Source organism: Podarcis vaucheri (genome assembly GCF_965113315.1).
Source record: "Podarcis vaucheri genome assembly, chromosome: 1".
In the NCBI taxonomy this organism is placed as follows: Eukaryota; Metazoa; Chordata; class Lepidosauria; order Squamata; family Lacertidae; genus Podarcis; species Podarcis vaucheri.
Genome location: NC_138759.1, coordinates 88,921,623 through 88,943,743, shown reverse-complemented (window position 1 = coordinate 88,943,743; position 22,121 = coordinate 88,921,623). Strand labels below are relative to the sequence as shown.

At 46.6% G+C, this 22,121-nt stretch overlaps 1 protein-coding gene across 4 annotated transcripts in view; it reads right to left on the bottom strand.

Moving 5' to 3' along the window:
* Window positions 1-3,065: 3,065 nt before the first annotated feature.
* Window positions 3,066-22,121, bottom strand: part of LOC309535786 (putative hydrolase PNKD) — a 34,456-nt gene continuing 15,400 nt past the window's right edge. For all 4 annotated transcript variants that reach the window (XM_082229168.1, XM_082229166.1, XM_082229169.1 and 1 more), the window contains 8 exons: window positions 16,851-16,966; window positions 15,354-15,466; window positions 11,413-11,471; window positions 11,009-11,101; window positions 9,754-9,917; window positions 9,183-9,269; window positions 8,870-8,985; window positions 3,066-6,998 (listed from right to left, as the gene is read on the bottom strand). In XM_082229168.1, coding sequence (XP_082085294.1) covers window positions 6,825-6,998; window positions 8,870-8,985; window positions 9,183-9,269; window positions 9,754-9,917; window positions 11,009-11,101; window positions 11,413-11,471; window positions 15,354-15,466; window positions 16,851-16,966 — 922 coding nt within the window. In that variant the 3' untranslated portion in view covers window positions 3,066-6,824. The remainder of the gene's footprint in view (window positions 6,999-8,869; window positions 8,986-9,182; window positions 9,270-9,753; window positions 9,918-11,008; window positions 11,102-11,412; window positions 11,472-15,353; window positions 15,467-16,850; window positions 16,967-22,121) is intronic.

Here is a 22,121-nt window from a genome sequence, read left to right as displayed (position 1 = left end):
TTTATGGTTACAAGCCATTATTCTAACAAAGCCCTCCGCCCCCCAGACCGTGGAATGACTGGAAGGAAATTCTTCAGGCAAAGCACGGTATCTCCCTGTTGGCAAAACATTTCTGTTTTCCTTCTCTTTCCCTCTCTCTCTCATATAAAGGTAAAGGTACAGGGACCCCTGACTACTAGGTCCAGTCGTGACCGACTCTGGGGTTGCAGCGCTCATCTTGCTTTATTGGCCGAGGGAGCCGGCGTACAGCTTCCGGGTCATGTGGCCAGCATGACTAAGCCACTTCTGGCAAACCAGAGCAGTGCACGGAAACGCAATTTACCTTCCCGCCAGAGTGGTACCTATTTATCTACTTGCACTTTGAGGTGCTTTTGAACTCCTAGGTTGGCAGGAGCAGGGACCAAGCAACTGGAGCTCACCCTGTCGCAGGGATTCAAACCACCGACCTTCTGATCAGCAAGACCTAGGCTCTGTGGTTTAACCCACAGCGCCACCCACATCCCTTTCTCTCTTATAGTTCTGCTAGAAAACTGCCATGCCTACTCTGAAGGGTCGCTGTGAAGATCAGTCTGAATCAAAGAGCTGATACTCACTTACCTAACAGAGCAGTTTCCTGAAAATCGGTACATTTTCATAAATCTTTGCTTGTGCCAGGGATCGGAAACCTGTGACCCCCTCTAGTTGTTGCTGGAGCTATACTACCCATCAGCCCCAGCACAGGCAATGCTTAAGGCTGATGGGAGTTGTAGTTTAGCAGAGGTTTGCCACCTCTGGCCTACATACAGTGGTACCTCAGGTTAAGTACTTAATTCGTTCCGGAGGTCCGTTCTTAACCTGAAACTGTTCTTAACCTGAAGCACCACTTTAGCTAATGGGGCCTCCTGCTGCCACCACGCTGCCAGAACACGATTTCTGTTCTCGTCCTGAAGCAAAGTTCTTAACCCGAAGTACTATTTCTGGGTTAGCAGAGTCTGTAACCTGAAGCGTCTGTAACCCGAGGTACCACTGTACAGTGAAATCCAGGTCAACAGTGGTTGCTGCATCCATAAAGACACCATTTTGCAAAATTCCTACGGAGAAGGGCTTCTTAGCTCAGTTGTCAGCAGCTTATATAAGAGGGAAGCATCTGGGAGAGAAAATGAGGAAACTTGGCAACTGTTTTGGCCTCTAGAGAGAGGCTTCTTGCCTCGAGAGAGTTCATTGATCTCTCCCCAGCAGGAACCAAGAATATAATAAGTTTCATGTCCTCTCCCGCCCTGGAGGAAAGATGGGAGGGATCAATGTAGGTGGGAAATACAGAAGCAAGGATCAGGAAAGGCTGTCTGCAGAGCCAGTGTGGTGTAGTGGTTAAGAGCGGTAGTCACGTAATCTGGGAAACCGGGTTCGCGTCTCCGCTCCTCCACATGCAGCTGCTGGGTGACCTTGGGCCAGTCACACTTCTGAAGTCTCTCAGCCCCACTCACCTCACAGAGTGTTTGTTGTGGGGGAGGAAGGGAAAGGAGAATGTTAGCCGCTTTGAGACTCCTGAAGGGGAGTGAAAGGTGGGATATCAAATCCAAACTCTTCTTCTTCTTCTTCTTCAGATGTAGGACACTGGATTTGCATACAGAAAATCTCAAGGTCATGGCAGTTATGTCTCCAGAGTCAAGGCACTATGCCTCTGAAATCCAGTGGCTAGGAATCACAAGTGAGAGTGTTGGGGTGTGTTCAGGATTGCTTTTGGGGTTCTCATACACATCTGGTTGGCCACTGTGAGAGCAGGACCCTGGACTAGTCAGGTATTTGGTCTGACCAAGATGGTCTCTTCTTGATCCCTGGCATCTCCAGATAGGGCTGGGAAGACCCATGCCTGAAATTTTGGAGTACTGATGCCAGTCCCTGCAGACAATACTAATGGACCAATGGTCTAACCCAGTATAAAGCAGCCAGTTTTGTAAGTTCCTGTAATCAAGACAAAAGACCGAGAAGCCTCCGAACTAGGAAACTCAGTCAGAGTGTAGCAACACAGGACTTTTAGACAATACCTTTTATGGTGTAAGTGTTACTCAGAAGTAGCATTTTAAATATCTCTTGGACTGTACCAAGTCATTTTGCAGAAAGGGAAGGGGACATATCTGAACGCTTCACCGTGTTGCAAAAAAAAAATCTAGCATATGTGTGGGAGTGTTGCTCAGTCTTCTCCCTGCTGTGAGAGCTTTTCACAGACAGCAGCCCATTGAAGAATGCCATTTTGCCCCTGCCTTATGGAAGGGCAAGACCATCTCACATTGATTCACACACGTTAAATTTGTCCTGTCATAAAGTATCCAAATGGCTTTTTCTCAAATTAATGCAGTTCTTAAATCAGCTGCCATGGGAGACTGACACATTTTCTGAAGTTTGAACTTCTGTTGTTAAGAACAGAAAAAGACACTCAAAGCTCCCCACCCCTTTATGCTGTTTTGTGTAATGCTAACGTTTTCATTGCAATTCAGAATGCTGCTTGCATCAAAGATGTGCTACACATGCTGTAAGACTCTTATCAGCTGGTGTGCATGGAAACAGTGACATCCAACACACACACACACACACACACACCTATGCCTTTTGGTGCAGTTTTATTTTTGGATCTTCAGCAGCAGAGCATTTCTTCGCCATCCTTGATCTTTTAACAAATCTACCCTATCTTGTGTACTGAAATGTCCCCGGTGTTTTGTGGATTACTTTTGGAAGGCTGGATACACTGCTGCAATGCCCATGTCTCGGAAACATGTTTTTAAAAGGGAGAGGAAGAAAGAGACTCTCTGGGATAAAACTGACATAACTTTTCAGAACGTATTCTATATCCTGCATTGTGGAGAATGGAGAATGAATTAGGACTTTTGGGGGAGGTTGTGCAATGAGGGGGGACACTGCGCACTTCTCAAGATAACGCAGGGTAAATAGGGGCATTGGCAAGTAAACCCATAGGGCTGCCTACCAATTCCTACAAGCTTGATTGTATCAATTCCTCTCCCCGCTCCAAAGCAGCATTTTAAAGGCTTGTTAGATGATATTTCTTTCAAGAAACCAAGCAAAAACCAATGTAAAACGCAAGAAAAGCCCAAAATTTATTGGGAGATTCAAATCCAAACAAATATCACAGTGTGTGCTACATAAATCTTGGGCCCTATCCCTTATATCAGGTGTAGGGAACCTTTGGCCCTCCAGATGTTGCTAAACTACAACTCCCATCAGCCCCAGAAAGCATGGCCAATGGTGGGAGTTTTAATTCGGCAACATCTGGGGGGCAAAGGGTTCCCCACACCTGCCTTTGATTATCACATTCAGAGCCACCAGACTGTCAGCATTTTGAGGGAATAGTTCAGCTGCATACCAAAACATTAGGCTTTATTTAGCATTTAAAGTGGTTAAATCAATCGTCGTCCTAGTGCAACAAGTCCACTTTTTGAAAAAGACAAAGGACACCAGACTTTTTGCCAGTTGGAAAGTGACAGGAAATGCACTGATGAACAAATAAATAAAGGGAAAGAAATGTAAACACGCTGCAAGGAAATTGGGATGAATTCAGGACAAATGCTCATTGCCATATGACCTGCCCTCCACAATAAACAAATCAGAAGGAAAGCTCATTAAAGACTTGCTGAGACTTGGCTGGATGAGTTAGGAGGCACGACCTACCTCAGCTGTGCCCAAATGGGCACTTGGCACAGCACAAAGGTACATTGCATGGGGGTAGAGCGCCTGCGTGTTCCTATGTCCACAGTACCAACATCCCCTTTACCAGAAAAACTCTTAATATTGGGATAGGCTTGGAAAGTCTGCACTTGGGAGTTCAGCCAGACAGAACATTAGGGATGCTGCTGCTCCATCAACCACCTTGTTGCCCAGCAGCATCCCTGACCGAGCTGACAGCTACACGCCCCTGGGCAAGCCAGACCCTGTCCTCGGCTTCATATCTCAGTGCATCTCCAGAGAGTTTGGTATTAGAATTATCAGTTCCCTTACATGGGCTTCCTCTAGGAAGGCAAGATAACAGCAGCTCCTGGGTGTGACAAGAAGGTTGTGTGATCAAAGCCACTTTCCCCACCCCAGAGCGGATTACTAAGCAAAACTCATAGGCCTCATGCTGCCTCTTGTCGTGCAAAGAGTGAGGGTGAACTAGCTTATGCACCTGCCCTTGTTACAGCAGCAAGCTTAGAGGAATGAAGTGTAATCCAGGAGCATAAAATTTCTTTTCTCCAAGTAAAAGACCCTGGCGAAGCCAAGGTTTTGCACCGCCCATCATCAGCTTTTCCTTTCATTGTAGTCCTACACACGCTAACTTGGGAGTAGGCCCCATTGAACTCAGTATGACTTATTTCCGACTGGCCTGTACATTCTTCTCCACTGAATACAGGGACATTAGCCTACACAGAGAGAAGGCAGAGCTATCCTGTGTTCTGGTTGTCCCAGCCCCTCTGCTAGGGACTTGGATAGAGTTGGGAACCTTAGGCCTGGGGGCCAAATGCAGCCCTTCCAGCCTCTCCATCTATTCCTCAAGGCTCTTTGCAGGCCACCCACCTTCCAAAGGCCATACCCCTTGCTGGCCCTGATCAGCAACCTCCTCCATTCCTTCGCATTTCTCCCCCTGGCTGGAATGTGTTTTTAAATGGTGGTGTTGCTTCTTTCTTGCCAGGATGAAGCAGGTGGGGGAGGAGAGCGAATGTAGAGAATTCTGGTTGTGCGTGGCTAGAATGCAGCCTACTGTACAAAAGGCGAAAGAGTAAGATCTAATGCTCTACATACTTTGCCTCTGCTCCCACCCATAAAAGGAAGGTGGCCCCCAGAAGGTTGCACCTTAAGGGAATGTGGCCCTTGGGCTGAAAAAGATTACCCATCTGCTGTAATAGAACAACTTGGGTAGGTCTTGAGAACCAATTTTCATTCAAATGAGGCTCCCAAGACACCATTCTTCCAAGATCTGTTGCTACACCTGGTTTCCTGCAGGTAATGCCTTCTCCTGCCAATACTTTGCTTTCATGTTTCAATACAGAGCAATCCTTGGCATGTTTCCTCAGATGGAAGTCCCTCTGTGTTCAATAGGCCTTACTCCCTTGTCACTTTGTTAAGGATTGCAGCCTAAATGTGATGGCTCAGTGACCCAGTCATCAGCTACTCACACTTTATCCTCCTTCCTGCAGAGTTAAGACTGTGTAGGTGTTCACTTCGCAGTGCAAAGAATATTTTTTTCAAAGTTATTACTGATCTTTGAGAGGCTCTGCAAAAGAAACACATTTTTCACCTACCTGAGGTTAAGCACACTGCGTGTGCAGCATTGTAAGCCTCCATTCTCAGCTTTGTTTTACTGGCACCACAAAGCCTCAGCATTTGACAGAAGAACTGAAGGTGCAAAGTGAAACAGCAGTTCTCTTAAAATTTCACAGCAGTCACTTTTAAAAACACACCCACCCACTGTTTCATGTCTTTGCAAACATATGTAGTGTCCACAATAGAGAATACATTAAAATGTGAAGTGGACCAAAAAAAGGATTCCAAAATAATCTATCGTGCTATTTTATTTCATCGCCAATGAATTAAAAAAAAGAGATTACACTCTTTTGTGCCTCTCATTTGAACAACCCTGCGCTATAAAACTCACAGACAGTAGAAACTCATCTAGCAGGAGCCAAACTCAACTATATACAGATAAATACCAACCATATGGCCACAGTGCTGAGCTTCAGTTAAAAACACCCTCACAGTCATTAATGTACAATCTCCCTTGAGAACATCTTGCATGTGGTGGCGGTGGAAAAAAGCCATGTATGCCATGGGGGACTGGCAACATACTCTCAGAGGTAGGAGGTGGTGGCATGCCTCCCTGGCTTTGTTCTCCTGCTCCCGTGGGAAGCACAGCCATTGTTGGCCTGAACTCTATGCATTCCTGGTAACAGCTTGTGCTTTGAGAGGCAGCTTGGAGAAACACTAGGTGCACCACAATCCTGGAAATCTGCCTTGCAAGTACATGGAGCACAAATCCAAGCTTGGCCCGGCTGCAAGAGCTTATATGCCCACCTGGCTCAACTGGAGAGAAAGTTTAAAACATTTTTATATTAACAGGAGTCAGAAGAGAAGGAACAAGTTGAAGAGGCCAAATGGCAGGACACCTTCTCTCCTTGGATGTAGATGATTTTTAAAAAGTGCTCAGCTGCCCAAGATTTTGTTTTTGGGGAGTAGGAATACTGGGGAGGCAAAAGTTCCTCCTGATGTGCTCGATAAGAGATGGAAGACCGTTTCACATGTGTACACCTGCCTCTCCAGATGAGGGGACAAAGTGACAGGATTGTGCTTACAAGATGACCTAAGAGACCCCCCTGAGCTAGAAATAGGCTGGCACACTCAAAAACAAATACACACATTCTGAAAATAAAGATGCACGTTTCAGCATCTCATCATCCCAGGCGCTGCCTTCTACTGCTCCATCACTTTCCCCTCCCACCCCCCACAGCAGGTGTTTTGAAAACAGCAGGGGATAGGGAGCCACCCAAGCACACCTGGATCCACCACCAAACACCTTTGCAGGTGAAAGGCTGCAAGTCCCACTCGCCATGCCTCATGGATAAACAGCAGCACCAGCAAAACCTTCTGGTGGACGGGGAGCTCAAGAAACGAGCCTGAACCCCTCCGTTTTTTTGCCATTTCACTTTGCACTGTGTGAGAGATCGGCATTCAAGTAGATCCCTCCTCATCAGCATAGTAGAGCCCGTTATGTGATCAGGCTCCTCCTTGCAGAGAGGCCCTGCCTGGCCCCTGCCTGTGGGTACACCCTGCATGTGGCTCCAGCCTGACACCACCCGAGATTGCTAGTTTGCTTTGAAGACGTCCTTCCGCAGCCGCACTTCCTTCAGCACCCGGGCCCGGAAGCTGTCCCAGTCCTCGTCCCTTTGGCGCTTCATCCCCACGGCTTCTTGCACCTCCGGGCAGTGCGTCCGCAGGAAGGGATTGTACTGCTTCTCCTCACCGATGGTAGAAGGGCACTTTAGGGGAGAGAACGAGACAGGCACACACTGTGAGCATGGACAATGGGCAGCACAAAGCAGTAACTCCTCCTAGCTGCTTTCGCGTTTGCTGCTTTCCTTTGAATGAAGGGGAGGGGAGGCCAGGACTTTGGCATGTTGGGCAAATTGGACCACCTCAACTTTATACCTGACCCTTTTTGCTCTTTCGAATTTGACCTTAAACGCTTTTGATCTTGGCCTGTGAGTTGCTTTTTGCAGAATGTGAAAGCAGTACAGACAACATAAAGCTCCCCATCGGGCCATGCCAGCTTTGGCCTTGGTGATGTTTTGCATAGATCCCAACCAAACTATTGCAATGGAGCCTCGGTTCTCAAACGTCTCCATTGACAAAGCATTCGGAACTGAACGCCGAAAACCCGGAAACCTGGAAGTAGAATGGCTTGCACTGCATGTTTTTCCATTTTTCCAATGGATTTTGCCAACCGCCCATTGATCCTCGGTTTTCGAATGTTTTGAAAGTCGAACGGTCTTCTGGAACAGATTACGCCCGAAAACAGAGGTTCCACTATACCAGTATTGCTACTCAAAAATGTAATTTAATTCGGTGTTAGGTTATGGCACTGCAAAGGCCACCACTGCTCTCTGCACAGATGGCCCACATTTATTATTATCATTTATTAAATTTATTAGTCACCTTTTTTTGTCATGGCAACTCAAAATGACTTACCAAAAGAACAGACGTACCTTAAAACCACGGAACATTCCGTCCACTCTAAAAGGCCATAGATAGTTAAAAGCCAAAGGCCTGGTCAAAAAGGAATGTTTTTGCCTGGCGGCCAAAGATATGCAATGGTGGCACCAGGTTAGCCTCCCTGGGAAGAGCATTCAAAAAATGGGGCGCCACCACCGAAAAGGCCTGTTCTCACAATCTGGGTAAGTGGAACAATGGAAGGAGTAGACAAGTAGATGAAGGTGAGGTTCAGATAACTGCAGAGAGAGATACTATACAAAGGCTGGTGAAACTAGGCCAAGCTCTGCAACAGAAATGAACCCAGAAGGAATTTAAAAGTTAGGTAAGCAACGATGATGAAAATGGGCAGCAATTACAGGCACAGGAACATCACAATGAAAGAGAGACTGAGGTGGGGGGGGGGCAGGGGACAGTGGGGCCCAGCAAAACTGTGGATGGAGTTTCCACCCACATGCTTGCCTGTGTACTTGCACACTTGGTTGGGTGTGGTTAATTCCCCCAGGTCTAATGCATTGGTGATACCTGAAAAGCAACCTATTTATATCTTACAGAAAGGAAGGCAAAGCGAATAGCAAGCAACTGAGGCAAAGAGACCACAGCATGCAAGAATTTGCTAAGAGACCCACAACCTCCCAGATAAGCAGATCCCAGCTAAGAAAGTACCACCTGCCACATTCCCCAGGCCGGTTCTGCACCAGACAACCACCCCACTCCAGACGTCCAGAAGGGAGGAACCAAAATCAGAAACCAGATGCCTGCAGTTAAGAAGACAGAGGCAGGAAACTCCCTGGACAGGTGTTACCCAGCTGCGCAAGAGAGCCAGGAAGCTGCTCTTGGATGAATGCCATGGCATCTGCAGTGGATGGAGGCGGCTGGACAAAGAGGGCCTTGGAGAAGTGGGCATGTGCCCGATGCACAGGAACTGAAGGGGAATGGAGGGAAACAAAGAAACACACACACACACACACACACACAGCACCAGCAGGTTGAGTCTCTTATCTATAAGAACACTCCAAGATCCATCAATTCCACCCCGCACCCCGGCCACATTTCTCCAATTCTCTCTTGATTCTACAGGGACCACAGCTGATCTGAAAGAACCAGCTCATGCATGCATGCATGCACCCACCCCTCTCACCGTGCTTCTCTTCTCAACCCGCTGTTGATTCACCCACTGTAGCTTCTGCTCCAGGACGGGATTCTCCAGCTCCAGAAGGCGTGCAAACATTAAGCACTCTGCAGCATACTCGTGCCCTATTAAAAAAGAAAAGGAGCAGGCAGTCAACAGGGGCTGCGCTGATGCAGGGAGATTCATCCTGCTGAGTTTCACTCCCAGTGACCCTCTAGTGCCTTCACCTCCTCTAATTCCCAACCAGCCATTGCCCTACTTCAGGACCAGCGTAGAAGGAGATGGGCATTGTTTCTGCCCGTGCAGCTCTTCCAGCTCCTACCTGGCCAAAGCAGTGTGTCTTCAGCAAGATCAGCTGCCGTGTCCAGCGATGCCAGCATTGTTTCTGGCGTCCCTTCAAATATCCGACCTGGACGGTTAAGGAACAAGGAGTTAATTTCTACAGGGAAGAAGCACAAAAATAAAGTTCTTCCTCACAGCCGGACAGAAACATAGGGAGAGTTGCTTTATACCAAAACAGACCACTGATCTGTCTAGCTCAACATTGTCTCCACTGACTGATGGCAGCTTTCCATGATTTCAGACAAGGATTGAACTTGGGACATTTGCAAGCAAAGCAGATGTTCTACTGCTGAGCTACAACCCTTCCTCTGACACCTTTTTTCCCCCTTGAGTGTCTCCTCTCTCACAGACACTGCACACCTCCCAGAAACGAGGACCAAATCCCCTCTCTCCTCTTCCCACCAACTATCTTGGAGCTTGTTGTAGATGTCTCCACACAAATTAAGCACTGGGAGCACAAGTGCAGCTGCTGCCTTCTAGTGCCTAGGGGAAGCTTCCATATGTTCCAGGAAGCAATGGCTGTCCTATATCCCCCTTCCCCACGGACTTACCACAGCCGGAGAGGAAAAGGAGGTCTCCCGAGAAGAGAGAGGCTGGCCCTTCGAAAGGTTTGCCATCCAGCACGTACACCATATGCCCCACAGTGTGTCCCGGCGTGAAGAGGGCCTTGAAGTTCAGACGTCCTATCACAATGGTCTCTTTATCTGAGAGGGGACTGGAATGCAACAGTTGGGTTTGTGATCATGAGGAAGGAAGGAAAACCATATTGCCAGCCTGGAAGACCTTAGCATGGTCCATAGGCCAACCTAGATGTTGGCCCCCACCAAGGGCGCAGAAATCATACCTCCGTGGCTAGGAGGCTGCCCGCCTGTCTGCATGCTCCTCCACTGCTCTGGGCGGCTGGGCCACAAGCGTTGGAGGGGGCGCCGATATAGCTCCTTACCAATGGTGCAAAAGAGCCTAGGTATGCCTCTGCACAGAGGAGACTTGGACCCCAGTTCTTGACTGGCCAAATGCTTCCTATCGAAAATGTCATAGCAACTTGCCATAGAGCGAGGGTGGCAGGGACGTTTGCCCTGTCAAGGGCCACGATAATCTATCAGATGCCACACCTTTTTTCCTCTCTTTCTCTCTCTCTTTTTTCTCCCCTCTGCCCAATGGGCTGTTTAAAGGTAAAGGTAAAGAGACCCCTGACGACTCTGGAGTTGTGGCGCTCATCTCACTTTACTGGCTGAGGGAGCCGGCGTACAGCTTCCAGGTCATGTGGCCAGCATGACTAAGCCACTTCTGGCAAAGCCAGAGCAGCGCATGGAAACGCCATTTACCTTCCCAGTGGAGCGGTACCTATTTATCTACTTGCACTTTGACGTGCTTTCGAACTGCTAGGTGGGCAGGAGCAAGGACTGAGCAATGGGAGCTCACCCCGTTGTGGGGATTCGAACCGCCAACCTTCTGATCGGCTTCCATTGCTCCATCCATTTAGTGATCCCACCCGTATTTCCACTCCCCCTCACTCTCTATCTGGGACCTTCCAGCCTTCATGAAACTGGGCTGAGGGGCCACAGATTGCCCATCCCTGCTTTATAGGAGGAGGAGGAGGAGTCAGGAACACTAGCAAATTCTGCAGATGCCTGCTGCTCCCCAGGAACCTTTTTAGCAGATATTAGAAAACTTCGGATTATTCTTTACAGCCTCCAGACAGATCCCCAGCTAATGGGAGGATTTGCCTTTACATTCCAGGCTCAGCAGGGGAACATTTTATCCAACACTTATCCACAGGGGAGGAGAAATAAAAAGGTCACTTACTCTGTCAATTCTGGGATGTCGTCATAGCTGCTGCCATAGACTCGGCAAGAGCTGTGCCGCCGCCTCAGCGCTGCATTGCCTCCACTGTGATCCCTATGAGAGAAAACACGCTTGTTATAAAGCCACAGTGTAAAAAAAAAGCTCATCTACCTACCAGTCCTCATTTCACCTACCGGATTTCAGTGCCCAGAACCAGAGATGTGTTCCCAAACAAGGCATGATGGGGGCAATTCCCTCCTGGCAGGGTCACAGAGAATGAAGAGTCCCAAATTTTATATTCTTTCCCTGCCCCCCTCCGCAAATGTCTGCATGGATGGCATGATGCAGAGCATTTGCTCAGCACACCTGTATTTTGAGGCCTTCTAGGGCCCATCGAGGGTAAGGGAAGGAGGGAGCCCCCTTACCAATGCTTGTGAGTGCACAGGATGGCCTCCAGCGTCACCCCTTCTTTCTCGATGACCGACTGAAGAGAGAGAGAGAGAAAAAGGTTTATAGGAGAGGCTCATGTCCTGCATCCCAAGAAAAGGCAGGAAAGAAAGCTAGCCTGAAACAGAGGAACATCCTCCTGCTCTGTATAAGAGAAACAGGTTCTGAATGGCAAAGGCAGGAACCAGAGTCACACAGCACAGCCAGAGGGACTGAGAAAGGCAAGGCAGCTGATCCCTATTTCTGGGCTTAGATAAGTCTAGCAGAAGGCCATTCCGATAAGATATGTGACTCAACAGGGCAGGAGAGAGCAGTCTGGAAAGCGACAAACGCACAATAGCATCACAAGCAAATGTGAAGAGCAAAGAGGCTTCGAAATATCAACAATGAAATTTCTAAACTGATTCTTTTTTAAAAAAACTACGCATGTAAATGTTTTTAAAAAACAATTATATGCATAAAGTGCTGTCTTCCAGAACTAATGTATGTACAGGAATTAAGTATTGTATGCAGACATCCACATGGCATCAAAACAGACTTCGAAAATCATTTGCATTAAAAATTAAGCTCACATCCACAGGGTATACTTCAATATAAAGCTGTAATATAATTTCTCCATAGCAGCTGCTGTGACTAGCACAGAAAGGGGATTACTGTCCTATTATATTGTTAATAAACAATATAAATAAACTGATCTTCAGTTAGTTTTTTAACTGTTTTGTAAATGTTTTTATTACATTTTGTACATCACTTTGGGGCATATGTGGAAAACAATTATTAAACCACACGTCTCCCCGTGGCCTGAACATTCATTCTCTCTCTCTCTCTCTCTCTCACACACACACACACAGAGAGAGAGAGAGAGAGAGAGAGAGAGAGAGAGAGAGAGAGAAGCAACACATGAAGTGACAACACAAACTGATTAACAATAAGTCTCATGCCAGCATACAAGAAAGCATCCAGGCCAAGCTGCACTGAGGGATCTGCAATTGATCTCTTGGCAGGGGCACTGGGCAAAAGGGATGCTGCGCTGTTTTTGTGATCAAAATCCCCACCTGCATTTCTACGCAAGAAAGCGGGTTGGTGGTGCAGGCACATGTGTTTTATCACAAAAACTGAAACCTCCAAGCCTGCATTAATCCGGAGGGTGGGGATAGAAGAGAGACTGCAAAACTTATCATGGCTCTTGGCTTGGCCCTCTAATCATGCAGACTCCTGTTACCACATATGAATTAGGGGGTAAGGACAGGGCTTACCAATGAGAGTTTAGTAGTATTTGCAATTTAAATTGCATTTAAACTGGGAGTCACTCCATTCTGCCCAGGTGCATAATTGACTGTCTCTTGGTCCCAAGGCAGCAAGGGCACTTCCATCCACTGTGTCACTATTCTTGACAGACCCATTTCCCCCAAAGGATCCCGTGCATCATCTAAATTTGTTGGTCACTCAATGTCTCCTCCTCTGGGCAATGTACAATACATTAAAGGGCCAGTGTAAGGTTTAATGCCCAAGCCTTCAGCTACTTGGCAGTGCCACCTTCCCCCATCAGAGTTACATATTCCCAGGCCATCTGTCTTCTATCCACTCTGTTCAGCTATAAAGAGGTAACTGGAACTGGAGCAACAGAGCACTAAGTTTGTGCATTACACTCGCCTCCCAGAGTGCGTACAGGCAATGCTGCTCCTTGGCTAGGATTCCTTCCGGTTTGTCTTTGTGGAATTTCCTTGCAGGTACGGGCATATTTTGTTGCTTTTGCTTCAGCATTAAGCTGTTACTTCAACTGCAATTCACACGGCATCACTCTCTATCAGAACAGCACCTAGACAAACCCCTGAACTGGGTCAAGGAGGGAGGAATTGCTTCCAGCAGCCCCTCACCCTCCAGTTCCGAATCTGGATCCCCAGCTTTTCCTCTCCGGGTCACTGGTCTGGCTGTCTCATCCGGCCACCCGGCATGTCTCCGCCGGCTGCATCTGAACAAAGCCGCACAGCCGCTTCTCAAGTATAACAGGAAGAGCCAGCCGGACGGGAGCCTTTGAAGGGAAAACACGAAACAAGCCCCAAGCAGGAGGGATGGTGCGCATCATGTGAGGCTGCCGCTCTAAACTTGGAATGACCTTGGCCGTGGCCAGCTCCTACGTAGCCAATTGCAGATGGTCAGGAAAGCAGGGTGGCAGGAACCAAAGCCTCAGGCAAGAGGCAGTGAGAAGCAGGCTCTGGGGAGGGGTCAATCACAGATTTAAAATTATCTGAAAGCAGCAACTAATACCACTGAAGGAAGTCAAACATGTGCATCTCTGGGCAGGGCGGCTGGCCCCAACTCAATGTAAACAGGGCTCCACATGCCAAGGCAACAGTACAAATTGCATTATCAGTTTTCAGTCTCTGCTTTAACAGCACTTGCCCCTGCAGCATGGGGGCACTCTACTGGCAGTTCCCCCAGCCACCCCCCAACACAGATGAGGTCTCAGCCAGGGAATGGGTGATGCATGAGCAACCACGTGAGGGAAGTTTGGGGTCTGAATGAGCGGGAGGCCCAGCTGAGCGAGCAGGAAGGCAGCTGGGTGGGTGGCCAAGCAGACCTTAACAGGCTTTCTATTGCTGCCCCCCAGTTTGCCCAGAACTCGTCCCTCAACATATTTATTCCCCTCTGTGAGTGACAGCAAGATCTTGGGACTGGGGTGAACTACGAGGGGTTGAGGGAGCTTTGAAAGAGTGGCATCTGAAGGGGGAGGGTTGGGAAGGAGGCTGTGGGTTGGAGACGAACATGAGCAGGGGCAGCAACCCCTAGCATTTAGTAAAAGGCTAAACCTGGCTTAGTTTACAACTGATTTAGTGAATGCGGTTTCTTTCTTTTAATGCAGCTTCCTTTTTCTTCTGCTCCCTTTTCTTCTGCTTTAAATAAAATCTGTTCCTTTTATATTTTAACCTTGAAGTTGCTTACCTTTTTTGTCTAGCTGTAGGAACTGGATTACTTGCATTACCTAGCATGCAATTCCCTCCAGCTCTAAGCTTGTAAAGAGAGGGGAGTGGAAAGGACAGATGGAGGACTTGTCTGGCCATATCAAGGGGCTTACTACGAGGAATCCTCTCCTCTCATATTAATCCTCCACAGCTCCAGGCACCTCCCAGTATGGGAACAAGGAGGGGAAATGGGAGGTAGTGGCATTTGAGGATTAACACACACAATGCCTCCCTACCTGCTTTATCTTTGAGAAGTCAGGTGGGCCATGGGCCTCTCTGCCACATTCCCATACTGGGAATGGGTGCTGAGAGATTTGCTCTCTGTAGCAAATGATTCCTGCATTGCAAGGGGGTTGGACCAGATATGACCCTTTGAGTCCCTTCCAACTGTCCAATTCTATGATGCCATACTTCCTGACTTGCAGCACATCCAGTTAGCCACTGTGCTACGCTAGCTCTTGGTTTAACTTGCAAAGAATCCCAGGAATTATAACCTGCTGATGACACCAGGAACTCTCTAGATTTCTACCCCCTCCCATCCACCTATACTAGAGTTCCCTGCGGAAAGCAAAATTGCTGCCATATTAGCAAAAAATCTACAGCGTAGCTGCTCCACCTGCTCTGTTGGAAATGTCGTTCCTATGCATAAAAAGAGCCACCCATGTATTTGGGATACTAAAGCCTCTTCTGCAAGTGCAGTGGCTGAACCAGATGATGACCAAACATGCAGATGCCTTCAATAATATAAATGTTTATAAGATGCCTTCCTGGACCAAGTCCAGATATCCCAGATATAGGGATATCTGCCAGGACCTTCTGTGTGCAAGACAGTTGCTCTACCACTGAGGTACAGCCCTCCCCCTTTAAATCTGAAGAATCAAATAAGAAAGGACATGCTAGTCTTGCTCCACAGGGAGAGAGGAGGGGCGATAGGTGTCACATTTTGTCTCTCTCACCTGTACCGCCAGTGGGTCAGAGGGGTCTACAGCTGCAGCACAGTTTGAGCCAGTATCAATAACAAGATAGCTGTAGTTATTGGATAGGACAGGGATGGGAAGAATCTTCACTCCTAGGATGACAGAGGCAGACATAGAGCAAAGGAAAGCAGGAAAGTCAACACAACAGACCTTAGCAAATACTGCAATTTTTATGTTAGCATTTATTTTCTTAATACTATCTCTTGTAAAATCACCTTATTTTTTTTAAAGACATATAATATCATCTAATGTCACACAATACAGACAAAATTATCTATTATCAATAGATGCTAAAGTATTAATAAAATTGCAATATTATAGCAAAATGACATGAAGTGCCTTCAGTGGTGCAGCAGACAGGCAGCTTATATATATATATATATATACACACCCTGAGCTCCTTTGGGAGGAAGGGTGGGATATAAACTTAATAAATGAATAAAATATACTTTTAAAAGGACAAAGAAGCACTAAATAATACCACTTCAGACTGCTGGAAGGGGTTCATAGGAGTGAATGCTCCTCCATACAAAGGTGTTCCCTCCACACAGAAAACCAGCACCTCAGGCTTTTCTTTGACATACTAGTTTCCTACATGGAGGAAATTATTCTGAATGGAGGAGCATTTAGCAACACCCCTCCCCACTGCCGTCTGAATAGTACAGACCAAACATAGGACAAAGTAACCGTGTGAGAACAAGGCTTGAACTTCATGTGGGTGATCACTGTGTAGGAGGATTGTGGAGAGTCTGTTAGGGCGGTTTGTTGGGGGTTTTCCTTTTTAAAGGGTTGGGTGTGCAAACAGAGAATAAAAATGGCCCCAAACACTTGCTTGTTTCTTATGCTGGTAAATAAACCTCTGCATAATATAAATGCAAGTACAAACACAAAACAAGAGTTAAGCAAAACTGTTCAAAGCATTTTGGGTACTCTGGAGCAGGAGTGGTGGCAGTTAACAAACAAGTTTATTTAAGCAATTGAGGTATTTCCCCCTCTGAAATAGCAGAAGTGGGGCGGGGGAGAGAAAAAGAGAAAGTGAAATAATAAAAAAATAAAACCCCAGACACTAGCTTGCTGCTGCATGTTCATCTTACTTCAGAAATCAAACTTGCTTTTGCCCCTTGCAAGAGCTTAGGCACAAGGAACAGTTTTTAGAGTCTTGCACGTGTTAAAAAAGAAAACCTAAACTCGAAACCGAAAGCCCCAGTTCTTCCAATTTCAGGTGTGGTGTGTAATTAATTTCGGGCCTCAAATGTCTGGATTTTCAGGAGGGGTTCATGGGGGAAGCATCTCAAGCAGCTGGATTCCATAAAGGAGTCAAGATTTTGCACTCTGCACACACCACTCTGCAGGTGTTGCCTCTGACCATTAATCACCTGGAAATTTAATCAAAAGAAATACTCAAGCAATGCACCTCGAAGCAGCAAAGCACACAGGCTAATCGGAAATGCATTGGCAAAAAGACTGGGCACTCACCACTGAACACCACAGGCTGAGGAACAGAGTGCCCCTGCGGGTAACGCTCCCGCGCTTTCTTCACCTGACGCTTGTAGAACAGGTAGCCCAGCCGAGTGTGGGCATAGAGATTATACCTGAGGGAAAGGAAAGACCAACAGTGAGCTGAGCCTGAACATGTTCATAAACATCATTGACATCATTCCTTCCATCAAGAGTATGCTTAACCATGTAGAGAGCTAATAGCTGTTCCTGTCTAGCTTCTATAGCAAAGCCAAGTAAATTTCTATAGACAGCTGCAGGCTACAGGGATTAAAACCCTGGGAATCTATCACAGCACAGATCCACCCAGCCATGCTGGCGATGCTGCTTCAGATTAATGGCTTGTACTTGGAATATGCCAGGTCTCTCTCACCCTCCTGCATTATTATTTCTTTTCAAATAATATTTAAATAAAATTATGATAGCAGTATTTTGCTTTGCACTTTTTCACAAACTGTCACCTAACCAAGTGGTTAACTCGTTAATGTTCTCCCCTACCACTCTCAAGTGTGAATGCCAGGAGAACAGGGCTTCATTTCAGCCAGTGCTCAGCCCTGCAAAGTTGCTTTCAGCACAAAACTTTTACATTCAGAGCAGGTTTGGTAATATGGAAGAGTGCATCTGAGCATGAGCAAAGTGCCCTTTCCTTCCTACTATGTGAGCTGGCCTCTACAAAACTGAGGTAACTGAAATGGCATAACTCTCAGGACAGTCTAAACTACAATTGTAGGATCTTCAAAGTCTGCTATGGATTCTCTGTTGCTCTACTGTGGAATGTTGTGTCTCTTATCACAGGCAGGGTAGAGTACTGTCAAGCACTAGTAAAATCTGCTGAGCTACGAAAGTAAATAGGCAGTTACATGGAATTGAAAAGGGACCAAAAAAACCAGCTGCTTTGGTTAATATACAGGACAAAACAAGTGCACTACAGAACAGTGTAAGAAAACTCTTGTTATGCCAAGCTACCTGCTACATACTTTTCTTTCCTGACATTTTTTTATTTGTTACGTTTGGTATATTTTTCTATAATGCACTTCACACCCACCATTTTGAAGGCCATGCAAAAGCTCTAATTATTTCTGAACCTGTAGACACTCCCCACATATTTCCAAGCTTTGCTCCATAGCCATGAGGGCTTAAAGCTTATAATTAAAAAAAAAACACAAAAGACTGGATGCTCTCATAAACCCTTTAGACTTTTCAGCCAAAAGTCTGAGTAATACTATTGCAAGTATTACACATGAATTTCAGAAGCCCAGTCGTCTCAAGATGATTTGTGGGCCACACACACATTAAGCAATCTGAAGGAGTCAGTGGGTATCACTGTTGCTCTGGACTCTGCTATGCCTCCAGAACCATCAACTTCAGAAACCGCCATGGTCCAAAATGAGGAGGAAAAAGAAGCAGCAGCAGAAAGGATCAAGCTTGCTATTTTGTGCAAGCTGCTTGGAAGTTCTTGCTGATGCCTAGTCACACATCACATGAGACCTTGGTATCTTAGATGATGGAAACCTTGTAAGATTACAAGACAACGCAATACCATCACATGCAAGTAGCATAACAATGGACGTGGAATGATATAAACTGTTGTAATGTTTCAAAGAATGTGCTAGAATGTGTCAAAGTGACCTGAGAAAAGTACTGCCAAGAAAGGGGTCCCAGTTCTACTTTCACTCCCAACAGGTTACAGTGGTGCCTCGGGTTAAGAACTTAATTCGTTCTGGAGGTCCGTTCTTAACCTGAAACTGTTCTTAACCTGAGGTACCACTTCAGCTAATGGGGCCTCCCGCTGCCACCACGCTGCCGGAGCACGATTTCTGTTCTAATCCTGAAGCAAAGTTCTTAACCCGAGGTACTATTTCTGGGTTAGCAGAATCTGTAACCTGAAGCGTCTGTAACCCGAGATACCACTGTATAGAAATGTATAGTCCATGCTCAAGCCTGCAGGCTTATTTAGGCTGAGCAGGGGGCTCACAGAGTCATCGGAAGAGAGGTGATATTTTCTTCACAAATCCATTCTTGACATCTGTTCCTTTGATTAAAGAGTCCCAGCAGTGCCGTGTTTCCCTTTGGCGTATACACAACACGGCTGAAGTGAAACCATTAATTGCTCTTCAACGCTGCATTTTCCCTGAGTATCTCAGATTCTCAGGAATTTACCCAGAAGTGACTTCTAACTCCCAGCGGTTCTCTCCTCAACACATCAGCTTCCAGAGAAACATGCCAGCATTTTCTCTGATGTGCTGTTGTAGAGACAGCAAGAGGCAGCTACAGTTCATGATCGCAGTGAGTGGGCAGAGTTGGGGGGAGAGAAGAAAGATCAGAGAAGCACTGTGAGGTAAAGCTATGCGAGTGGGACTTGCCGATCGGAAGGTCGGCAGTTCGAATCCGCAGATTTGGGGTGAGCTCCCGTTGCTCTGTCCCAGCTTCTGCCAACCTAGCAGTTCAAAAGCATACCAGTGCAAGTAAATAAATAGGTGCTGCTGCGGCGGAAAGGTAAACGGCGTTTCAGTGCACTCTGGCACTTGTCATGGTCCTCCGTGCACCAGTAGCGGTTTAGCCATGCTGGCCACATGACCCAGAAAGCTGTCTGTGGACAGATGCTGGCTCCCTCGGCCTGAAGCGAGATGAGCACCGCACCCCATAGTTGCCTTTGACTGGACTTAACTGTCCAGGGGTCCTTTACCTTTACCTTACCTGGTAGAGATGAACACAGGTTCATCCAGCAGACTCTCTGAATAAAATTTCAGGCCCTACAGCTGGGATCTGCCTCTGCATTAACCAACATCCTCTACTGCCTAGACAGAAAAACCAAGCACTTTGCATTGCAGAGCCAATGTTCTCTCCAGCATGTCAGCCAATTGCACCAGCAGAGACTGTTCTGTCAGAACTGTACAGTGTGTTACACAGAGCTACACGTTGTCCAGTTGCTTTATCTTAGAAAAGCAGGGCCTTACAGAGTATTATCTTCAGAACACTTTGAAATCCAGCCAGCTTCTCTCCCCCAGAGCCATTTCCTGGAAGAAAGACCCATCTTCAAGCTGTGTCCACAGTAACTTCCTCCAGCAAATCAAAATCTGAGAGCCACCAACGCTCCATGAACTGTCAGCTATTATTTAGGATGAGCTAGTTCCAACTGAAATAATAGAAGTTATTGCATGCCTTCGGTGCACATCTAGAGCAGAAGCTGTAGATTAGGGATATGAAACCTCGAGCCTGCAGGTCAAACACGGCCCACCATGCCTCCCCATTTGCTATGCAAGGCAATTCTGGGCAAACCATGCCCACCTATCATACCTGTCTGAAAGCATTTTTCCAAGCAGTGTTGAAAGAGCAGTAGGGGGCTATTTGCAGAAGGAATTTCAAGCAGCCCCATACTGCAACTTTAAGCCCAGTGTTGAAGCTTCAACACACAGCATCACCTGTCAAATTTGGACCAGCACACGTGGAAAGAAAAATCCTGGGTTCAGGATCATTCCCCATCCCTGATCCACATATTCAAACTAATTTTGCCAAAGCAGAACCCTAACAAATCAGCAAAGGTTAGACAATTGCAAATTGCAAAAACACAGCTCCTTAGGGCAAAGTCACAGGAACATAGAAGGCTACTTTATGATGTGTCACTACATTGGTCTATCTAGTTTAGCATTCGTAACATTACTGGTGGCATCAACCTAGCACTCTTCAGCTGTTCTTGATTACAACTCCAATCCTGGTCAGGGGGGATAGGAGTTGAGCTCCAAATCACCTGGAAAATACCAGGTTAAGCGAGATCACGCTTAACTGTGGCTTCCTTTCTCCCAGTCACACCAGGGGGTGGGGTGGGGGGACAAAAGTAGGAAAAATCCAAAAACATGCACTAGCATGAAATACTGGCTTGGCACAATGTGTGAATGAGGGTGATTGATCAGTGTATTATCCCCATTCCACAGATAAGGCAGACCAAGGCTAAGAAATAGCGGCTTGCCTAAAACCACCTAGCAAATCTGGGGCAGAGGCTTCACAATTCAGCCACTGTGCTACACTACTGAAGATGGGACACTGCAAATGAAGGATCGGTAAAAGAACACTTCAGCATTAAAAACATCTGCTCAGTATTTGATTTCAATTCAGTTGTCAGAATAGCTTTATATAACAAACTATGCTGGTTCCACCTTTCTGGCAAATCAAATTGATATGAATTTACTCACAAGCCTTTTATATTTGGGGAGAGGAGAGACAGGGTTAAAACTGCTGCAGCCCCATCATTCCATGGGGTTTCCTCATCTTAGTGGATTCTTTTTTCTTTAACGTCAACAGTGGCTGATTCACAGGAAGTATTATGTCCCACCAAAGAGGAGGACACTAAGCAAGCTCAATAGAAAGCCAGTGCAATCTTGGCATATATCCACCACCCCCACTTATCTTCCACCCACATAGTCTTTTTGTTTTGGTAACCTGTCAATAACCTGTCAACTTGCCCTCTTCTCTAGGAAGAGCTACAAGCTGCCTGGACCTAGACTGGAGACCAAGACAACCTTTCTGAAAACAAGCTGCTTTTATGAACTTGCCCAGGCTCAATTCCTTTGAATCACCATATTTTTCGCTTGACTACAGGCCTGGTTGTTTTGTCAAATAGTGAACACCAATGTTATCATTACCTTAATGCAGGGGATGGGAACTGATGGCCCTCCGGGTGCTGTTAGATTCCTATCAGTCGCCACAGCCAGCATGCTCAGTGGTCAGGGAGTCCAACCACATCTGGATGGCTACAGGTTCCCTAGCCTTGCTTTAGTGGCTGTGGATGGTTCCCTACATATGAAGCACATCTGGAGGGACTGGATCCAAGCCAAGTGCTTGGCAGATTGTGTGCGAGAAAGAAAGCTTGATAGTATTTTAAATTTAGAGAAGGACAGGGAGAGTTGCAAGTCGACTGAAAGTGAAGCGTCTCTCTCACTCTGAGAAGACCTCCTGCATTGTAGGAGAGCCCGTGTGCTCTGCTTATGCCATTGTAAATAACACAAACACTGATGAGAGGGCAGCATAGGTCTCCAGTATTCCTTATCCAAAGAAAACGTAAGGCTGCAGTTTAATGCAGTTTATTCCTGACGTTTCCCTAACTGTTGATTTCTACGTTGTATTTGAGCTTTCACATGCCGTAAAAGTCACTTCCAGAACAATAATGGATCATAGTGCAGGTTTAGTGCTCATTTCTATATTATCTGCAAACTGCTTTTTTTCTGGAAGCAAATAACATTCCCGTGACACTGA